This window comes from Rousettus aegyptiacus, unplaced genomic scaffold (genome assembly GCF_014176215.1).
Source record: "Rousettus aegyptiacus isolate mRouAeg1 unplaced genomic scaffold, mRouAeg1.p scaffold_m13_p_4, whole genome shotgun sequence".
NCBI classification, from domain to species: Eukaryota; Metazoa; Chordata; class Mammalia; order Chiroptera; family Pteropodidae; genus Rousettus; species Rousettus aegyptiacus.
In genome coordinates, this window is record NW_023416307.1 from 157,620,845 (window position 1) to 157,642,653 (window position 21,809).

Below are 21,809 nucleotides of genomic sequence, written 5' to 3' on the forward strand. Positions count from 1 at the left end.
AGGAACCTACCAGAAACACACGATGGGGGGAGGGGGGCTCTCTAGAGCATGGCGGATTGGCACTGTTGTCCTGCATCTGTCGGGAGCGGCCGGAAGGCCTGTCAGGGTCCAGACACCCACGGCGCCCTCTCTCCAGGAGGCTGGTGCTTGTGTCCGTGAGCAAGGGCCACCATGTCGAGCAAACACCCCGTCGGGAGCTGATCGAGGCCCGCGCACGTGCAGAGGAGGCCTGACGTCGCCCCTGCAAAGGGCCCCAGGAGCCGGAGCGCCCTCTTGATCAGGAGGGACCAAGGAATTCAGAAAGATTAAAGCGTGTCTGGCTACGAACACCTCCACACGCTCTGCACTCTGAAACCTTCGGACAGACACGTCCGTGTTTTATAAGATGGCAAGGGCTGTGTTTGATCTTCCTAAAAGAGCTGATGGCAAATTTAGTCACCTCGGCTGCTCAGCTACCGTGTGCAGAGCGCTTAGCCTGAGCCAGGCCTGTCGCCAACTGCATGGCCCCATCCAAAAGCAATCTCCTCGGTCCCAGGCTGTCACCAGGCGGGGAGGGTGAGTGTCTGGCCCGTGGTCACGGAGCCGATCAGGGGACCTGAGCCCGTGACCCCGGAGCCAGCTCTCCCGACCGCAACACCTCCCCCCCCCCATCAGAACCAGATTCGGCAGGATCTCTGCTTCTGCCTTTGTAAATGTTTGTTCACCTTTTCAACTATTCAGCAATTCCACCCCTCCGCTACTCCGCAACGTTCTTTACTAACCGGACTGGACACAGCATCTCCCCCGCCCCCCGAGCCCTGCTCGTCGGGACCACAGGCGGGGCTCCCCGGGGAGCTCAACCGGAAGGAACAGCGGGGTCTACCGTGGGAACACACGGATACTCAGAGCCCAAGGGACCGCCTGGCTCACCCCGTCCCGGAGCCGCCCTTCCCTCCCCCCAATCCCTGACAGGTGGCTGGTCCCCTGGGATGAGGGGAATCTTGGTCACCTGACGCAGGCTCCTTCCGGGAGCGAGCCCTCAGCCCTCAGTCAGACGCAGTTCCTGGAGTCCAAAACTGTCCCCCACATTCATCCGAGGCCCTAAGTCTCTCCTTTTCCGGGCTCGGAACATCCCTCATCCCCATGGGAAGACCGCCGCCCGCTGTCCGGAGGGCTGGGGTCGGCTCGGCCGCTGGTCAGAGATGCAGATGCTCAGGCCTCGGCCAGACCCGGGTCAGAACGTGCGTTTCCACAGGGCGCCGGGGGGGGGGGGGGTCCCTCCACACATCTGGGTTCCAGGAGCAACGCCTCAGATGCGTCTTCTAGGTCACCCCACAAATCCCCAAGAGCCTCCCACAGCCTGGGGGGCAGGTGTTCCCCGCCTCCCAGGAGGCGAGCGCGGCAAGCGCAAAGCCGTAAACCAGCAACGGGAGCCAACGCTTCACCTGCGGCCAGCGACCCCGGGGAGGGCTGAACGCGGACGGGCTCCCTCGACCCTCACAGAAAACGCTGCGGGGCACGACTCGCGGTCTCCCCAGACGGGAGGTGCGGGAAGGCAGGCGCGCGCGGTTAAACGGCGTGTGCCGGGGACGTGGGACACAGAGCGGTTGGCCTCAGCGTCCGGCGCAGCGGGCGGCCGACCGACGCGGGGGGAGCCCGGCTGCTTCGGAGGGGATAACCGGGCCCCGGAAGCAGGACCGAGCTGGGGAGCCCCTCTCGGACAGAAAAGGGGCCCCGGCCCAGGGCACGCGGAAGCACCGCGGGCCTGGCCGGGGCCGGGAACCTGGAGCGGCGCCCGCAGCGGGGCCGGGTGGAGGGGGGTGGGGGGTGCGGGCAGGCTCGGGCAGCGCCCTGCCAGCCCCAGAGTGCGTCCGGCACCCTACGCCCTCTGGGGAATGAGCCGTCCTCAGCTCTGCACTGACGCCCCGGGTGGCAGGCGGTGGGGGCCGCGGCGGCCCCCCGCAGAGCAGGGCTGCCCCTGGGGCTCGTCCCAAACGCGAGGCTCTCGGGCGCTCGCTGTCCAGCACAGGCATGGAGTCCTGGGACCACCCCCCTCGTCCCCTCTCGGCTTCGTTCCCACTGGGCAAGAGGCCCTCTGAGCGGTGGACTCACACTCATGCACTCACGTGGCTGAGCGGAAACCCTGGAGCCTCGCGGACGTGGGTTCGAGTCCCGGGTCCAGCTTGGTTACTGCCCTCCCCAGGTTCGGGGCGCCCACGTGTACGGTGGGCAGATACCACTGCTCACGGCATAGAGACACTCCGACCGGCAAGACCAAAGCCAGCCCACGACCCCGCCGGGGGGCCGGCCGCCGAGGAGGGCCATGCTCACACGGTGAGTGAAGCCCAGGATGTCAACACTAGAGGGAGAAACACTGGGGTCAAGGAGAAGACGCCCTCGGAGGACGAGGCTGATGCGCTCTCCAGGCAGAAGGCAGGTCAAGCGCAAGAAACCTTTTCAGAACCCGACACAGGTTGTTTGGGGAGAGATTACGGGACAGCGTACGGCATCCGTGTAAAAATAAATACACAAATGAACATATAGAAATTCTGCCAACAGTTGACCTAAATTATCATCAGCAAAAACACGCTGCACTGCTAGAACCAGGAGCAGCGAAAACCATTTCAGAAAAAAAAGAAACACTAATTCCTTCCCAACCAGCTTCTACCTAAAGACCAGCCTCACGCCAGCACGAGGCCAGGTGTGCAGGCCAAGCCCTGGTCCCCGCAGACGCTCGAAGCACAGCTGAGCAGGCAGAGAGGACGGTGTGACCAACACCGCACCCGGGTGGGCGGTCAGCGCGGAGCCCCACTGCACCACAGAAAACGCATCCTGTGAAAATGCATCTCGGGATGACACACGTCGGGGCAGCAGAGGAGGAGATTCAGAAATCCAACGGCTCCGTGAAGGAACGCTTCGAGGCCGCCACCCGGCCACGGGCCCTCCGGGGCGGGTGTCTCACGCCACGCTGTCTGGGTGCCCATCCTGGTTCTGCCACTTCTGCGCAGCCTTGAGCCGAACATGACAACTTGGGTGACAGTTTCCTCTTCTGTCCCCGGAGGGCAACCCTGGACCGCGCTGCAGCTGCCTGCGGCGTGGCTGAGGGCTGAGCACTGACGGACGTAAAGGGAACCACAGAAGATCAACAAACAGGTGGATTCATGCATGAAGGTGCCCTACGCGGTGCTCACTATCATTCGCGTTTCTAGAAAACAGGTGATCCTTAATGACACAGGGCGATGGAACCGAAAAAATACGTTTTTAAGCCCTGGCCCAAATACAGCCTAAATGAGAACGTGGGGGGTCGGGGTGAGCCCCCATCCCAGCGACGGCACGGGACTGACCCCCGACTCAGGAGGTTCCGTAAGCCTCCGAGTCCCACATCAGAGCAGGAGGGAGAGCATCAGGGGCTCAGGCAATTCGCCGCACGTCAGCGTCCTGGAGACGGCGTTACAAAACCTTCTGCCAAAAGTCCTCGCTCGACCCCTGCGGTCTGCCTTCGGGACCACGTCACAGCTGACACGCGACCCCGCCACACCTGCCCTCGGCGGAGGAAACCACGTCGGCGACGCTGAGATTCGACTACAGGACGCGGTAAACACACCTGTTGTCCTAACGCACCCCATGCACGTACAGCTGAAACCGGTTCTCCGTCAGCAAATGCAAACGCATCGTTCCAGATGCACAGGTATAAAACAGGAGTCTGGGGTCCCCTTTCTGTGGGTGACGTGGGTATCCAGAAAGCAAGCTGTCCAGCAGGTGCAGGCAAGCCTCAGCTCCCCTGTGCCCCCAGGCGGGACGCCCAGCGCCTGCGGGCAAGCCTCCGGAAGCCGGGCAGGCCGGCAGGAACCCAGCGAGGGGCACGAGGCAGTGTGTGGGGCTCCGGCAAAAGCAGGCAGCAGGCGTCGGCCCGCGGTTGTGTAACACGCTGAGCGCGTTCTGCGCTGCTCGGGAAACGGACTCAAATTACAGTGTTCGTCCCTGTAAGTGGAGTCTGTTGGTGCAGGATGGAGATAAACGGGTAAATCTGAAACGAAGATTATAAAACAACCTGCTAATCTTTTTATTAAATTTGAATTGATGCTGAGAATACACTACAAAGCAGCTGCGTGCGCGTGCGCGCGCGTGCACACACACGTGCACACACACACACACACACACACACACAAAACCTTCACCACGCCTCAAGGCACATCCTTGACAGGTGCCTTAAATAGACTGGCTTTTCTGCCTCATTTCACAAGACAGGCAGAAACGAAGCCCTGTGCCCTCACTGCAAACGGCCCATCGCGGATTAGAATCGAAAGAACAAACAAAATTTGAGAGAGGCCCTTCCCTCCTGCATGTGGGTATTTAAAGCTAAACGTGATACGGGCTCATTCCTCGCATGCCTCGCCGAGAGGAAAAGAAGAAGAATGTCGCTTAGCAACAGTTACGACGACGTGCAGCCAGGGGGGCGGCTCGCGAGGAAACTGAGCCACTGAGCTGGGTTTGGTCACCCCCGTCCGGATGCCCCGGCGCCTGGCTTCGGCCCCTTCTGGCCTCAGAGGGCAGCCTGTGTCTTTCTTTGTGCCCATCCGTCTCACCTCGATGAAGACCTGGAATCCCGAAGATAGAGAAGCTTCTGGATGACGCGAGGCTCCGGGACAGCAAAGCCTTCTCGTCATGTGTTAACCAGCCTGATGGCCAGGCTTCAAGCCGGAAAGGACCTTGGACAGTCATTTCACCTAAACCCCATTTAACGGATGGAGAGCTGAGGCCTGGAGAGATGAAATGACCCCCCCGCTCGGTCCCGGAGCGGCTGGGGGCGGACGCTGGGCTGGACACAGGTTCTCGCGTCTGATGGTGCTGTTCGCCCAGTGCTTGCGGTCCCCTGCGTCCCCTGAGACCCACGTCCTACCTCGACCTAACCTGCAAGCGAGACGATGATCAGGTAAGTAGGTTGCTGGCTACTTATCAGCTACTTATCACGTGATCATAAACACTGCCAGTCGTAGTTGAGGCGCCCTTCGGAGCCGCCGGGAGGTTCGAGGCCGAGTCGGGAAGCGTGCACGGGATGCGAAACCCCACTTCCCCCGGGAACCAAGCCGTCTGCTTCATCCATCGGCTCCCGAACAGGTGGGCTGACAGCGCCTAGTCCAGGACTAGGAAAGGAAGGTCCAGAAAAAATGAAAAGGCCCCGCGTCTGAGCCTCCAATTCGCAGCGATGCTTCAGGTCCCAGAGTGGCTTGCCGCCAGGGTCATCCTGAGACCACGATTCCCGGCTGTCACTGGTTTAAGCGGGACAGAGGCTGAATGGTCAGGAGTCTTCAGCCAACGTGCTGCTTGGGCGAGGGCCGGAGGCTGGGTCAACGGCCCCAGGACGAGCAGGTCCTCGTCCACACCATGAACAGGATTCAAACCGTGTTGCAGGCAACACGCCACGTACCCCGCAGCTCGTCCTGGCAGTGGCTAAAAACGCAGTCACCGGAGTCCAAGGCGTCCATCTTCCCACGTGGCTTTCTGCCTCATCTAAATGGTCCCAAATTAAAGCCAGGAAGAGCCTGGGCATGATGCCAATAACTCGGCCCATTCTCAGCCAGAGACTGGAGGTGGCGAGGGCCCCGGCCTGACCCCAGGTGTGGGGACGGGTCCCTGGGGCAGAGGAGCAGGACGCACCAGTCCTGGGCTTTTGGAGAGGCCTCTGGCTCGACTCTGACACGAGTCATGGGACTTGGGGCCAGACGCTCAACCCTAGTCAGCCAAAATGGCCCCCAGTGTCAGACAGATGCTCCCCGGGCTGAGGCGGCGTCGCGAAGCTCAGGCAGAGAAGGCCCGTGAAGAGCGTCCTCATCCGCTTGGCCCAGCGAACCGCGGGATTGCAGGGGCAGCTCTCGCACCTCGCAGGAAGGCATCTCACCTGCTTCGCTTCCACCTGCGCGTAGACGGCTGCTGTGCGGGCAGCGAAGCGCTCTGAACGAGTTGCTCAGAGACCTTCGCCGCGTCTGGGCACTGACTTCCCGGAGAACGTGTTTCTGTCCTCCTCGGAGTGTGACTGCCTGGTGCACAGGCGTCCGGCGAACGTTCGCGGGGTGAGGGACGATCGTGCCAAGACGTGCCACTTCCCGGAGGACGGGCAGTCACTCGCCTTCCAGGGCCTCCGCTTCCTCAGCTGCACCGTGGGGACATCGGGGCCCACACCCCACAGCGCGGTACGTGGATGGAGATGATCCATAGGGAGCACTTTGCACACAGTAATGCTCTATTCACGTTGGCTACTTTACCCATAACGTGAGCCTGCTTCTCCGGGAAACCCTACGACTCTGGAAGCAAAGAGGACTGTGTGTAACGCCCCCCGCCCCCCGCCCCCCACCCCATCAGCAGCCGGTGCTTAGTAGGGCCTCAATGCTTCTTGGGCTGAATACTCGTTTTCACGAAACACACGCGGTAGTGGGTGGTTGTGCTTGAAACCGGCCTGACTGGGGGAGAAAGAGGAGGCAAGGACAAGGAGGACACGCACCCGGAGCACCCGCGCTCAGCCCCATCTCTGGCCCCCGCCCCAGCTCGCCTGGCTGACCTCACGAGGCTTCCTTTCTCCTCACCTTCGGGCCCAAACTCCCCCTCCTCCCACCTGAAACTGAGTTTCCCTTCGAACAGCTTTTCTTCTGAAACCAAGGAGCTTGAACAAGGCTAGAAACCTCTCGGACTTCGGTGGCACCGAGGTGGTAGGACCCGTCCAAGACCAAGACTCTGGGGCCGAGATGAGCAGACAAGATCAGGTTTGGGGGGTGAGAACTTGACCGCTGCCCCAGTCCAAAAAATGGGGTTCGCACAACATGCGGCACAGTCGACACCGAAGCCTACCTTACCCCCCCCCCCAAAGCCCCACATCTTGTCTCTGCTCCGACGCTCTGGGGGGGCCACTGAGAACCGCAGAGATCTGCGACCGGAGCGGAGACTGGCTGCCGGTTTCCGCTTTTCTGTGTAGACGACGCCCCAGTACGCAGCGGGGGGAAGCGGGGAAGGAGGCGGACGAGGAAAAGATAATGCGGAGGAAGGACTTATTTCACGACCTGCGAAGCTTCTCTGTCCCCGGTGTCGAGCGCGGGTTTGCCATCCCCACTCGCGCAAGAGTCGGGCAGAGCCGACGCCTATCGGGGAGGAAGGAGATGCTGCCTCACCCGCCTCAGACGCGGGCGCTTCGAAGGGCACCGCGCTCGGAAAGGACGGAGCCGCCGAACTAGCGGGCACCTCGGCTCTCCCCTTCGCCGGGGGGACGCCGTCCACGGTCCATCCGGATGATGAAACGGACGTGGCTGGTGTGGGACAGGTGTGCGGCCGGTCTTTCGCTCCTACAGATGACGTCAGGGGCAGGGGACCCAGTCCGTGGAATGACGAGGAAAGCAGTTCGCTTGGAAACGTGCTTTTATCCATCAGAAAGAGGCGCATCCAGCAGTTTCCATCTTCCGCATCTGCTGTGAAGATTCACTGAGCAAGGCTCGGGTGCCGGGTACTCCGTCTGGCCCTTTACTCGCGTGATCTTCCATCCTAGGGCCTTTACAGGGAAGGAATCTTTTTCCCCCCTTTTACAGATGAGGAAACAATCTCAGAAAAATTAAGTCATCTACCAAGTCACTCGGCCTGTACATGATAAAAGTGGACCTCAAATCTGGGCCCTAGGGGTCCACAGGCATGTCCCTGTCCACAACAGCATTTAAAGACAAAGAGAGGAACAATGTATAATTATTCTCGTATCGAGAAAGGAGTCGCATAGAGGTCCTCGCCTTTCTGTCACCACTTAGGAGTACCAAGGCTCTGTACTAGGTGCTGGAAAGGAAAAGGTAAGAATAATAAAGGCTTTGCCAGCCCCCTAACCAAGGACCCAGCCCCGCGGCACTAAATCCAAAACTCATTTAATCTTCACGGGAGGCGTGTGGCGTACGACCGTCACCCCCTCCCGTTTTACACGTGAGTCGACCAGGTTCACAGAGGTTCAGCAACCTGCCACACACCGCATAGCTAAGAATCAGGGGAGCTGGGACTGGAACCCAGGAAGCCTGGTCGTAGGGCCCGTGGTGCCATCCGGTGGGGGGGCAGGTTGCAAGGGGAGCTCACAAGGTCACGGAACCAGAAGCCACAGGGAGCATCGCGTAAAGAGGCCTTCGGCTCCCACGTAAGCACAGTACGTGATGATGGCTCTCGATGCGGTTTAAGAAAGAATTTGGCAAGGAGACAATGGGAGCTACAGCAAACCCACGCGACCACACGCAGCGCGGCCGGTGGCTCAGTGAAGACTCCGCAGCCCGCCCGGCTGCTTGCCGGCATCTCACGCTTCCTGGCGTGTGCGGCACACGGCAGGGCGCGAAGGCACAGCGAGGAGGGGGGTGAGGAGGGGGCCAGGAGGGGGGCCAGGAGGGGGGGGGGCGAGGGGGGCCAGGAGGGGGCGAGGAGGGGGGCGAGGGGGGGGCGAGGGGGGGGCGAGGGGGGGCGAGGAGGGGGGCGAGGGGGAGGCTAGGAGGGGGGCGAAGAGGGGGCGAGGGGGGGGCGAGGAGGGGGCGAGGAGGGGGCGAGGAGGGGGGCGAGGGGGGACCAGGAGGGGGGCGAGGAGGGGGGCGAGGGGGGGCGAGGGGGAGGCCAGGAGGGGGCGAGGAGGGGGGCGAGGTGGGGCAAGGGGGAGGCCAGGAGGGGGCGAGGGGGGGGCGAGGGGGGGGCAAGGGGGGCGAGGGGGCCAGGAGGGGGGCCGGGAGGGGGGCCAGGAAGGCCCCCGCGCTGCCCGGCAGCCCCGTGCACCATTTCCAAACATCAAAACCACTCCGACTTTGAAATACACTTGCATGTGCAAAGGCAGAAATCCCTTCCCAAAGAGAGATTGTTTTCCCCTTGTTTTAGGGACAAAAAAAAAAGTTTAAAGTATGCCACACAAGCATCGGGGGGATGCTTTGGAAAATGTCTGACTCCCAGCTGCCCGGGTTCCAGGATGGACGGGGCCTCAGTGGCCCTGGACAGCAGGTCACCGGGAAGCGCTGCCCGGGTCCCGCCCGCGTGCACTGGGCCAGGGTTCCCGCACGGGACAGAGGCAGCGTGGCCGAAACACCCAGAGCCTGCGGGAAAGCGGGTTCTGAGCCGGGCTTCCCCGCTGGTTCTAAGCGCCTCACAACCCGGAAGCCTCTGCTGATAATTCATGGACAAAGGCAGTCAACGAATCAAGTCACTGTCGCGTGCCCACCCGCAGAACCGGGCCGCCGACGGGGTTCGGTCCTTCCCCAACGACTTCCACCGGACGGGTGAGTTTATCCCAACGCGGCCCCTCCACGTCGGCCGCTGGACAGCACCCCGGCGCCGGGCACTGAGGCCCTGTGCTGGGGAAACACAGAGCCCCGCGACCTCCCCGTGGTCCTGCTCGATGCTCTCAGAGCCACTGGTGACCTGGCACAGGGCCGTTCACGTCACCCCGGGCTCCCCCGCCTGCGTCCCAGGGCCGTGCGTGCAATGAGATCCGAGCTCTCCCCAACTCGCAGCCACCGCCGGCCGGAACTCAGCCAGCTGCAGAGCCGCGCCTGGCCCTGCGCAGTCCACAGCCGGCCGGACGCCACTGGCGGTGGTCCCCAACCTCGGCTGCAGGGGGTACTCGGCCGGGGGCTTTCAACACCACGTGCCAGTTCCATCGGGCTCCCTGGGGGTGCAGCTCAGACAGCGGCAGCTGTGAAAGTCCCCGGACACTTTCTCACACCGGACGAGTTACTGAACCCCGACCTGGGAGGGTCTGCACCCCTCACTGGGTGGACAGACCCTGTCTCCAAGAGCTTAAGTGCGCACCCAGCCCGCCACGCTCGGCCCTATAAAAGGATAAACTGAGGCACGCTCTACTGCTCAGAACAGGGAAATCATTCTCTGTGGACGGATTGTCACCCCTGGCTCAAAGCCTTCATCACCACTGCACTGAGGACCGTCTTGGAAGAAGATGTGGAGCAGGGACTGAGAAGGCAGCGGAGGCAGCAGCCACCTCGAGGTCCCTGTCACACGCGGCTTATGTCACTAACTCTCCCGTTAAACAACTCCTTCAGGTGAAACTGCTCCTCTGATGGCCTCGGGCACACGGGAGGCTCCAGCCCAGCCGTCTTCCAAGTGCCTTCTGTCCACCTGAGCGTCTGCTCTCTATGTTATTCTAATTTCTTTAGCTTTTATCCAAAAAAAAAAAAAAAGTTTCCAAATCATCTATCAATAAGAAATTACAACTCAAACAATATAACTGGCAAACAGCAAGTTGGAGCCCTCTGGAACAAGGCCACCAGTCAAATACCTGACCTGGTCAACTACGTCAACCCTGGCTGTCTGCGTCACCGGGGAACCCTTCAAAACGTCAGCACTCAGGCCCCGGCCTCCACGGCTTCACTTGAGACGTCTGGAGTTGGGCCCCAAGCACCTATTTAAAATGTCCCCCAGATAACTACTCCGCAGCTGAACCGCTAACTGCCATGGCCACAAAGAAAAAATGTTTATCATCTTAAGATACATTGTAAACACCTCCTGGAATAAACCAAGCTACCTCCCAAGGAAGACACTAAATGCAGGAAGCCTAAAAAAAAAAAAAAAAAAAAACAGCCAACATGGCAGGAAGGCTATAACCCAAAAAGTAAGAGCAATAAAGAACTCGCCCCGGCTGAGGTGTCTGAGAACATCAGAGCCCCAAAGGGGCAGCAAGGTCTGCTGAAATAACACGTTCCCTGTGATAGATCCACACGTAACTCCTCGGTCGGAGACGCGGCTGCACGAACGTGAGGCTTTACGCCGAACTGGCCCTTAACCGACCGAACGCAATCGACAAACCAGAGTCATTCCTGCGAAAGTCGTTCTCGCCTTGACACTGACCCCATGCATTTTCCAGAGGTCGTAAAGCTCAGAAATCACGCTTTAAACATATATACGGAAATAAACCTACGATTGCTTAAAAAGAAAACAAAAAAACCACGCGCCACGGCGGCACGGATTTTCGAGCGAGGCGAGCTGCCCACTCCAGCGAGCGCGGACTCACCTCGGAACTTCTTGGGTGGGTTGTTGAGGTCCCCGGCCTCTGGCTGCACAACGCAGCGATCGTCGACCAGCCTGCAAGGACGACAGGGATCAGTGCTGCGTCAAGACACGTCTGAGAAAATGAAACCCGAAGCGCCAACCGAAAGCAAACACCCGGGGCCGCTCCTGGGCGAAACCGGGACGGCCGAACTGTCCCGCCGGGCGCTGTTCGCAGGAGGGTTTCCCGGGCAGGAGCCCGGACCTCGTCTGGCAGCCCACGTCTGCTTCTGCCTCGGCCACCTCACGCTGCCGCCTTTGGTGGCGCCTCTCCCCAGACCCCTCCATGATAGACTTGGGCATGGCAGGCGATAATGCTGAGCCCACCCTGCGCCAGACCCTAGAATCTGGGGATGAGGAAGAGCTAGGCCCCTGTCCTCAGGGCGTTCAAGGCTAGAGCAGGAGCCACTAACTGGGCCAGAACATGCCCTAAGGGCTGTGAGAGAGGGAAGAGCAGCAGCGGCCAGGAACTAACTGCGCCCGAGGCCCTGGGAGCCGCTGCTGGCGGGAGGCCCTTCTGCAAGCACAGGAAGCCGAAGGAGGTGGGAGGGGGATCCGCACAGGCAAACGCAGGGCGAGACCCTCAGGAGACAGTGCGAAACGCTGGCCGCCGTCGGCCTGGAGGTGGGGGCGTCCGCTAGAGGAAGTCCTGACTGACCGGTCTGACGCGCCCGCCTCCCCCAGAAGAACCGAGAAAGCCGGTTTGTACCAACGTCATCGCAACAAAAATGACTTAAAACGCATACATCTGCTTTTGGACAGATGAAGAAACTGAGGCTCTGAGAACTTTAAGTGGCTTGTCCGCGTCCCCGGCTGGGAGGACCGGCTCATATTCCGAGGGACCGGCAGACGCTGCTCTGAGCTCACACTCTCTCGTTTCCCAGGGTGTCTTCCCCAGAGCAGGGCGGCATTCAGACCCGGCCAGCGCTGTCCCTGCTCCTTCCTGCAAAGTCCCCTTTCGCCTCCTAAAGTCCCGCCTGTCCCTCAGGGCCCTGACTCGGGCCTCCTCCCCCTGGGAGCCCCCAGGCCCCTCCTTCCTGCTGCGGGCTCTCTCTGCCCCTCCCCCACCCTCCCTGGTCCTCCCAGCCTCCTGGGCTACAGCACACAGGGTGCTCCAGGCGATGAGCCTCTGCGGACAGAGAGCCCGCTCTGTGGCCCGGAGACGCCCGGGGCTAGGACAGTCTCCTGCCCAGGCCAGGGGTCCCCTATCCACTTGTGGGTGAAGCCGGAGGTCCGGAGTGGCCCACCTACCAGCCATCTGCCCCCCTGGGTTCCAAGATACAGACGTCTCCCCTCCACGGGAGGGGCCGTGCAGCCCGTGACCTGGGTTTTCATGCAAAAATCAAGAGTGGAGTGTGCTTACATAAAACTCCCCCGTGAGCCCCTCCGAGGGCCACCGCGGTGGAGCCACGCAGCCTGGGGTGGGGGAGGGGCGCTGGGAATCCAGTGTGGGGCCCGGTTAATCAAACCAAAAGTCCTCAAACCAGGAGGAAGGGCTGTGAGGAAGGGCCCAGTCGAGACCAGAAGGCAAATGACTTGTAGACGGCACTCGGCCACCTGAGTCACTTCACTGCTGCCGGTCTCCGGGCTGCTCGGTCGGGAGACATCCATCAGACTCTCCGCTCCTCGACCTCACTGCCACCAGGAGGCCCTGTCCCCCAGGCCCCCCGAAGCTGGGTTCAGGGACGGCCCGAGGACCTGAGTTATCTAACGGTCTCCGCAGGGGGCCCCGAAGCCTGACCGATGCTGCCCGCACACGGCACGTCGTTCTCAAGCTCCGCGCATCAACGGGCCGCTCGGAGGGAACCGCCACCTACGGAGCCGGAACCGGGCTGGGGAGCCCGCCGGGGGCCGAGTCCCGCGGTGACCGGCAGTGGGTCGCTCCCTGCCGCCCGTAAACGTTCAAAGCAGTAAAAGGAAAAAGAAGCTCAAGCTCGGTTTTATAGCAGTGACCGTCGGATCTGACATGCGGGGGATCGCGAGAAGAAAATACTGACCCGAAGGAAGCATTTGAGCCCCAAATTCCAAGAGGTGCCACACTGATGCCAAAGACGGGGGAGGGGGGACCTCATCGCTCAGTTGTGACGCTGGAGGGAAGCGCTTACGAGGAACCGTCCCTTGCAGGAACCCCCCAAGCGGGCGCCCTGGAAGGGCGGGGGCGGGGCACCAGGATCTCACGGTTGACTGAGGGTGGGGGCAGGGCCCCAGGGGACCCATGAGGCCCGCGGCACGGCCGACGGCGTCCAGACGGGCGCCGCGGGCACACGGTCGGGAGGGCACAGGCAAGTCACCCGCCGCGGGCGCCGTCCGCAGCCCTGGTCCTGCAGGCCCGCGTGTTCCCGCCTGTGGAACCGTGGGGTGCCGCCGCCTCTCTGGGGCGCAGCGGTTTCGCCTCCACGGACGGCGAGAACGTCAGAGCTCGCTGTCGGAGCTGTGCGGGGACGGAGGGGTGCGGGGTGGGCGCTCAGCGCGGAGCCCCGCGCCGCAGACGCCCACAGAACTGGCCACCGCTGCTGGCACCGCGGGGAGAGCCCGCGCCGGGGCCGGAGGGGGCCAGCGGTCAAGCGGACACGAGGGACGTGCAGGCGGCGCAGGCCTCTGCCAGGAGCCGCAGAGGGCGGACTGCGAGGGGACGCCCTCCGCACAGCGAGCTCAGGGAAAGCGCGGAGACGCGCTCGCCCGGTCTGGTGACCGGGCTCGTGTGGGGGACTCCTTCCTATCCAGCGACGTCAGGGAACGAAATTCTCGCACAGCGAGGTCCCGCTGAGACACGATCCGACGGCTGAAATTCCTCGCTCCTTGACTGGGGTAAGGGGCATGGGAGGCCGGGAACGGTCACTCTGCACAAACTCCAGACGACGAGACTCTTTAAATAATGCTGTGGTTAAAAGCAAGGTCCCCAGAGAAGCTGCTGGCCTTCCTTCCCCTCATCTATCGGAGACCAGCCCTTGCCGAATTCAGCAATGCCACCCCAGGGCCTAATTACGCCTCTCCACACAGACACAATATGGGCCATTCCAGGGCCTTCCAGAGCATTCCGGAGCTAGCCATCTCGACTCTCCGGTCTGTTGCTGCCGCCTTTGGAGCTGTTTTGCCTCCCACTTCCTCTTCTAGACAATGGGAGGAGGGAGAAGATCATGAAATGAGTTCATTAAGGTATATATATGTGTGTGTATATATATGTATATAGCATTTAACAGTTGGACAAAAATGGTAGAAAGTAGAAAAGAGCAAAAATCTGACTTACAGAACTCTGTGCAGCTTGTAACTTTCAATTGCACACAGCGATTAAAGCAGAAAATGTTCTGCTCCAAAGAGATAAGCATCGGAGAAGTCTCGGCTCATGTGACAAACAAGTTCCCCTCTGACAATAGAACGTTTATGCAGCGAAAAAGCACTTCTTTGGGTCTGTAAACATGAATCTTAAGTTTTATCCCATACACTTAGCATTTTCCTTCTATACGAAGGAAGAGAAAATTATAATAAATTGTGACTTGACATGGGATTTGGTATTCACGATTCCAACCGCCCCACAACATTCTTATCCAGGAAAATCGGGTTTTCAGCTGATGCCATGACGTCTTAGAGCCTGCCACACAGGAAATGAGGTGTTCTTACCCCAACGTGCTAATGAATCCATTTGTCGATCCCTCCGCATACAGAGAACAAATGTCTCCAATGTGTAGGAAACTAGACATCTTGTCGGACATGTCTTTCTCGAAAATCCTAGACAAAGTAAAATATGCAACATTATTAGAAGGAAAGAAATGCTCAGAGCAAGGGGGGGGGGGGAGTCCCTGAGAGTTGGCTTCGCTTAGCTCACTTTTCCAAAGCACCCCACTTAAAAGCCAAATTCAAATGAGTGTGACAGGCAGGCAATTAAGTGAGCCAAGCAAGGCCACATGCAACCACATTTCCCCCATACGTTATTGAATTTCAGGATATTCCAAGCACAATAACACTTGTTTCTAACACAACCACGCCCAAATCCGACTCTGCTTGAGGACCCTCCGTGTTACATAGCGACTGTAAAGGCTGCAGGGAAGTCGGCCAAGAACTTGGCCGTGATTGCGGAGTTGGGAAGTCTGACCCATGAAACAGTAACATTCTCGATCTGCCTCGGGAACGTGAAGTCTGAAGGAAACACCTGTAGAACTTGGGTCTGGTGGAGCCAGGGCCGAGGAGCTAAGGCAACAAAGTGAACTTACTAAGAGGAAACCTAGTAACAAACACCACGAGCCCTGACAAACAGCCCTTTAAGAATTCCACACCCGGACAAGCCTTTCCCAAACATTAGTTTCAGTCTTGCTTTCTCATCCTTTACCAAGAAACACGTGCAGAGAGAGAAAAGACCCATGCCCTCGTCCGAAACCTTTCTAATGCAGGTAAGGATAATAAGGCTGAAATCAATTAAGAAGCTGGGTCAGGAGTGCACACAGCTGGGTAGGGGCAGTCCTAGAAGAGGCTGGTAAGTTCGAGGAGATCTCTACATAGCCCAGAAATCATCACACTTACACACGCACGCATGCACACACACACACCAACAAGAACATCGACCTGACTCAGAGAAACAGCTGTCATCGAGGTCATAAATATTGAAGAGCGGAAGCCGAGTACAAATAGCTAAACTGACGTTGGAAATGCACTCAGTTCCGTGGGGAGACGGGGTGCTCGTGTGGGCTGCGGGTGCCTCCCCATCTGCTGTGTAGATGCCCCAGGTAACCCAGGTCTCCCCACAACCTCGTCTGCAAGCCCAGACTCCCCGAAGCAGCTCTCTCCACGGCGTCGCTCATGTCCCCCTGCCAGAAACCCTTCACCCCGCAAAGCCACGGCCGCTGCCAGGGCGTGGAGGGGCCTGCCGTCCTGAAATTCCCTCTTGGTGCTGAGTTGTCTTTGTGGAAGAATCACGCAGTGAGGATCGGCGCGAAGGCTCGGGGAGCCCGTCAGAGACCTCAGATCAGTGCGTGTGAGCGGCAAGGAGACGCCGTGCATCCCCGGCATGACCCAGACGCCGCGGGAGACAGCAGAGGCGTCGCGCTGGCCGTGACCGGCGTGTGGACCGGCCCAAACCCTCCCCGCATGGAGCCGGCCGCGGGGAACCCAGGGCCGACGCAGATGTCCGCAGGGACACCTGCCGGGCCCGCCCTCCAGAGCCAGGTCACGTCTTCCTGACGGGGCGTCTCACACTGGACGGCAAACCGGTGTTCCCAGCAACATCCGAAAGGCCGCCCCACGGAGCCGGCCGTGGGCATTCCCGCCGCCCCAACGCGCGCGCACAGGCGAAGCTTCATCAACAGCGTCAGGAAGCCGGCGCTGCTGGGACCGGCGACTGGAGAACAGGTTCGCTTGGCGTTCGGAGCCGGCCTCCCGGGAGGACCCTGGAGAGCGGCTGAGCACGGGGAGCAGGGGTGAAAATGGGGAGCAGGGGCCAGGGCGGGGAGCAGGCGGAGCGCCTCACCCAGCACGCCCGCCTCGCCCCCGCTGGGCCTGCCTTTCCAGTGGGCACTGGGCCCCGACGGACACCAGGCCAGGAAACGGCTGAGTGACCACTGTTTCTCACATCCTCCTCGCCGCCTGGGCACCTGACGGAAAGGCGCCAAACGGGAAGACGGGGACACGAGTCGGTGTCCCGGGATGACGAAGCGCGAGGTGCCCGGCGCGGCCCGCAGCGGCGACGCCCGCAGGGGACCAGACGCCACGTCTCCCCCCGCGCAGCCGCCCCCGCCGCTGCTGAGGGTCACGGCAAACGCCTCCCAGGCGGCCCCGCAAGCGTCCATCCTCCTGCCCGGCCCTCCAGGCGCCTCCCCCCGTTCCCCTTCCACTGCCGGGGAAAGCGAGGCAGCAGGGGGGTGGGGGGGGGACCAGTCGGACGTGATGCCCAGGCCCGTGCGGCTCGAAGCCGAGCGTCCCACCCGCGCTGACCCGGCGCGGCCGACAAGGGCCGGCCTCGCCCCCGGGTGGGGAGGGCGCGGGGCGCTGATCTCACCGTCCCCTCTCCCGACCGCCCCGCCTCTGTGCTCCCGAGTTTCTCTACCGCGGCCGCATAACCCTTCGATGAGTCAGAAATAAATATCGAAGTATCTTCTTCCTGACCAGCGTGCTTATTAAGCAGACAACTGAATGCGCGACCTTTAGCCATAGGTCACATTCCCCGCCCCCCTCCCAAAACACAGGCCAGCACGCACGTCCCCCACAGCTAATGGCCCTCGGCCGGGCGATCTGCCAGGGTCACAGTTTTTAAAAAAAATAAAGCAGCATCAACAAAAACTGGGGGGTGGGGCGGGCACCGATTCTTCCCCAGTAAGTCCCTCTGCAAAGGACAGGCAGAGGCTCCCCCACCCACGGGGGGGTGGGCCGGTGAAGGTCCTGAGGCCACCACCAGGGGTGTCCTGGAAGGGAGAGCGAAGGGGGCAGCCAGCGGCAGGGCTCAGGAGCCGGAGGGGGCCGTGGACAGTGGCCTGGGAAAGGGGCCCGGGGGAGCACTCTCTGGAGGACTTCCTGTTGCTCGGGGCAGGTGGGGAGCCTGCCTCTCTGCTACCGGCATCGGCTGCGCCTGCAAACTTCTCACAGCTGTAGGCCACGTCCCCATGTCACTCACACGTGGCCGGGGACCTACAGGACAACAGCAGAGTCAGTGCCATCCCCCCGTGGGGCTGCCTGACCCTGGGACGTCCCACCCGACACGGACAGCCGGGGCCGTCTGCTAGCAAGCCGTGCCGGTCACCTGACGGGGGCGACACCGGGCTCGGGGACCGCTCCAGGGCCCCCTTCAGGCACAGCTGCCGTGGCGCCCCTGCCGCCAGCCCGCCCAGGCCCCTCTGCTCCCACTCCTTCGCCTGTGACGTGGGGACGACACTCGCGTCAACGGGTTGCCCTGGGAAACACGGAAACCGGGGCGGGGCGCGCGCCGGGCACGGGGCCGGCCGCCCACCGCTCAGGGCAGGGCACCGCTCGTCATTTTGTAACGCGGCGCAGTGGCATCCGGAACGCTTTCGGGGCTTCCAAACCTGAGCTCACCAAAGGCCAGCACCCCTGCACGAGACGCAGAGGGGAGTCGTCACGGGCGACTCGTGTCTGATCCGGGACGAGGCACCTGCCTTCCGGAGGATACCTGCGCCCCACCCCACCCTGCCCCCCGACGCGCCCGCCGAGGAAGGCCCGGACTGCGTGGCGTCCCGCGCGCTCCCGGCTGGGCCACCGAGACAGAGCCCCAGGGCGAAGGCCGGCGGCGGCCCCACAAGGCACCGAGTTCCACCCCCCGCCCAGCGATGGGACCCCCCACGCGTCTCCCGTGGGTGGTCTCGGCTTCTGCGTGAACACCGGCAGTGCGGCCGATTCCAGGTTCAAGGAGCCGGGTTAGAACCCACTGCGGTCCACTGCCCCACACGAGGGCAGCGCCTCCCGGGACCTTCTCTGCCCTGGCGCTCCACGACCTGAACACGCGCGTGTACCCCGATTTCTCCCAAAGGCGTGGCTCCTGTTTGCGAAGCATCGCCATCCTCCCAGGCCCTGACCCGCGGGGCCCAGGGGCGTGGAGTCCGAGGGCCAGGGCCCCACGCCACCTCCGCGCCCCAGGACCGCGGGCCAGCTCTGTGACTGCCCTACGCCCCGCTCCCCCGGCTGCAAAACGGGGATCGAGTAGCTCCCTCAGCAGGTGTCCTGAGGTTCAGGCCCCGTGGGATTACGTGAGCGAGCGTGAGGTCCCCACGACCCTGCCGCCTCCCGCCTCCGCTCTGGGGGGCTGACGCCCCTGCCAGCAGGGTTCTTCGGGGTGGCCTCGCCGGGATCACGCTCCGAGAGGCGCGAGGAGGCCGTGGGGGCCTGGTGGAGCCTCACGCCACCCGCCGGCTCAGTGTCCGGTCTCCGTCCCCTGAAACTGCTCCCTGAGCAACACGTAAAGGAGCAGCTGAGTCTGTTCCTCAGAAAGGTGGGATGAGAACACGGGCACGGAGGTCTCCCTAGGGGGCGGAACCAGAGGCGGCGGCCCCGGTGCGCGCGCGCTGACTCCGGAACCCTCCCTGGTCGCCTCGTCCACTCCGCGGTCCCCAGAGGCGGCTAGGTGACGAGGGCTCCCACACCTGCATCTCACGGCCAGCGGCGGCGGGATGCGGCCCCGGGGCGCCCGCGGCATCGCAAGGCACCAGCAAGAGCCCAGCCGCTTCTCCACGCCGCCCGGGGGCGCGTCCGGTCCCCGCTCCTGCCCTGCCACGGGGCCTCCGCCCCCGCTGTGCCCAGATCACACGCGTCCCTGTCCCACGCCCGGCCCAGAGAAGGCTGGGACGTGTGCACACCGCCCCACGGCCACCCCGGCGCCTGCCTAGCACGTGGCAGGCGCTCCGTCAGCGCTCGGCAAACACGCGGCGAGGCCGAGCGCCGTGTCGGACTCGCTTTAAACACCGACGTGTCTCTGACTCTTCCAGGTCTTTCCTGCTCCTCTGCCTCCACCCAGACCTTGGCTGCACCCCAGAAAGCCTTGCCACTCACCTCTCTGAATCCGCCTTCCCCCCTCGATCTGTCGCACACACGCGGCCAGCGTGGACCTTCGGAAACAGCGCTCCGCCTGGCTCGTTCCGCGGCTGCCGGCCCCCCAGGCCCTCGCTCTCCCTCGTCGCTGCCCTCTGCCGCCGACGCCCCGGCCACAGTGGGCTTCCTCCAGACGCCCCGGGGCGCCATGTGCCTCCCTGTGCCCAGGGCCTTGGCACCTGCTGGTCCTGCTGCCTGGCACGGCTCCCCTCCCCCACCACCTGTGGCTCACTTGGCCGCCGTTACATCCCGGTGTGCTGTGCGTCGCAGCCTCTGGGAAGCCCCCTGGGGCTCCGATGGCCCCCGCTGGGCCACGCCCCCCGTCTCGCAGTGGCTCGGTCACGCGTTTGGATCTCGTCTGCACCACCGGGCTGGGCCCGCGGCAGCGGCCGACGGCAGGAGTCAAGGCCGGTGACCGGGACGCCGCAGGCCGGCAAACCCGGGTTCCATGTGACTACGGTGCCCTCTTACCTGCTGCCTAAAAGACCTCACGCTGCTTTCGGGGTGCCTGCTTTCCTACAGCGAATTAACGTCAAGTCCGCACGGGTGGATGAATGGTGGAGAACAGAGGTGTGCTGGCCCTCGCAACGGGTTTCTATGAGGAACCTGAGGGCCGCACACAACGTTCCTAACTTCTATTCTGGGCAGCTTTCCTCCCGCACGGCCACAGCCCCCTTCACGTCAGAAACAGGCTGGAGACAGAGTGAGGGGCCCTGGGTTCGAAGCCCGGCCCCGCCAATCGCCGGCCGCATGCTCTTCACCAACTCGGCCCCAGCCACCAGCTCTGACTGTAAAAAGTGGGGGCAAGACGGGGGGCGGGGGGGTGCAGCGCTTCCTGCCCTCTCCGGCCACTGTGAAGGGTGAGCCGACCAACCCCCCGCGGCGCCCGCGCACATATCCGGCCCGTACCCCTGCTCACAGTTTTCTGTTCTCTCAAATGGAACCGAAATGGAGAAGTTCCCTGTCCCTCCCCCGGAGCCTGCCTCCCCTCCTGCCCGGACCCCCGGAGGCTTCTGCGTGACACAGGCTCCTTCCTCCGCCAGCCCTGTGGGGAACGTGCCCGCACGAGCGCGGTCCTGGGGACGTCTACGTGCCCCGTGGGCCTGCGAGGCGGCTCGTCCGAAACGGCTTCTCGGCCCCCAAATTCCGGGCCCCCAAGACAGCCAGGCCCCCACTCTGCTCCCACTGGCTCCAGCGCCAAACAGGGTTCCTGCGGGGAGGGTGGGGGCGGCGCCCTCCTCAGAGGAACGAGGGTGCGGCGCCTAGAGCCTCCTCGCTGGGCGCTAACACAGACCGACCCTCGGCCTCGCCCCTCGGCCTCGCCGCAGAAGGCTGTTCGCCCCATGAGAAGCGGCGCCACGGAAGTTTCTGTTTTTCTTTCCTTTTGGCTAAAAGCTTGGACTGCGGCAGGAAGTGCGCACATCGCGATTCTTCCCATCGATTTCTCCCGCGCGCACTTAATTGCATTATATTCATTTTTACCCAAAAAAAAGAAAAAAAAGCTCGACGTTTCGCCTACACACAATTCAGAATTTAAGTCAGCAACTCCAGAAACGAGACTAAATTAGAACACTTTCATCACCCAAGAAGCTACCTAAGGTGCCGCTCAATGCTCACGGGCCTCAGACGAGGGAGGAACCCAGAAGCCTTCCCTCACAGAGAGAGCGGACCCCGAAACCACGGAACAGACTCCTCCTGACGCATCGGAGCGCGCCCCTTTATTTGATAAAGACGAAGCCGCCGGGCCCTTGGGTGGGGAAGAGTCTGACTTTCAGTAATGGGGTGTTGGGGAGCCCCGCCAGTACTGCCCGCATGGTAGCCTCCCCCGACCCCGGTGCCAGGAACCACGCCCGCCGCCCAGTGTCCCAGCCCCCCCGATGTGGAAGCACCCACGTTTGACCACCCAGTGACCTTTGCGTACATAACCAAGGCACACACGAAACGCTCCCCAGGGGCCTGGGTCTGCGACCACCTGCCCCTCAGAGACGGCCGCCTTGGCCAGCGCGGACCCATCTGCTCGTAACGGCTTCTGCCCTGATGCCCTGGACGCCGGCTGGGCCAGAGCCTGACAGCGGTGAGCCTCCGAGACCATCCCGCTCCTAGGACGGCACAACGTCATCGGAGGCCGAAGGCTGCGAGGAGGCCCGGGCGAGGGCTGTAAAGCGACCTGTACTTGAGGCCACTCTCCTCGGACCCGGAGAGGGCCCTGCGCTTCACAGTGGTTAATGGACCCTCAGCTCCGGAGCCCCCGGGCTGCTCCG

The 21,809-nt window shown here is 62.3% G+C and overlaps 1 protein-coding gene across 11 annotated transcripts in view; it reads right to left on the reverse strand.

Moving 5' to 3' along the window:
- The window catches only part of ITPR1 (inositol 1,4,5-trisphosphate receptor type 1), a 260,469-nt gene that overhangs the window by 225,710 nt on the left and 12,950 nt on the right, over positions 1-21,809 (reverse strand). For 10 of the 11 annotated variants that reach the window (XM_016133138.2, XM_016133137.2, XM_016133135.2 and 7 more), the window contains exons 3-4: positions 14,644-14,751; positions 10,991-11,061 (exon numbers count right to left, since the gene is read on the reverse strand). In XM_016133138.2, coding sequence (XP_015988624.2) covers positions 10,991-11,061; positions 14,644-14,735 — 163 coding nt within the window. In that variant the 5' untranslated portion in view covers positions 14,736-14,751. Of the gene's footprint in view, positions 1-10,990; positions 11,062-14,643; positions 14,752-21,809 lie in introns of those variants that run through there. The other variant, XM_036219255.1, reaches the window with a different exon arrangement.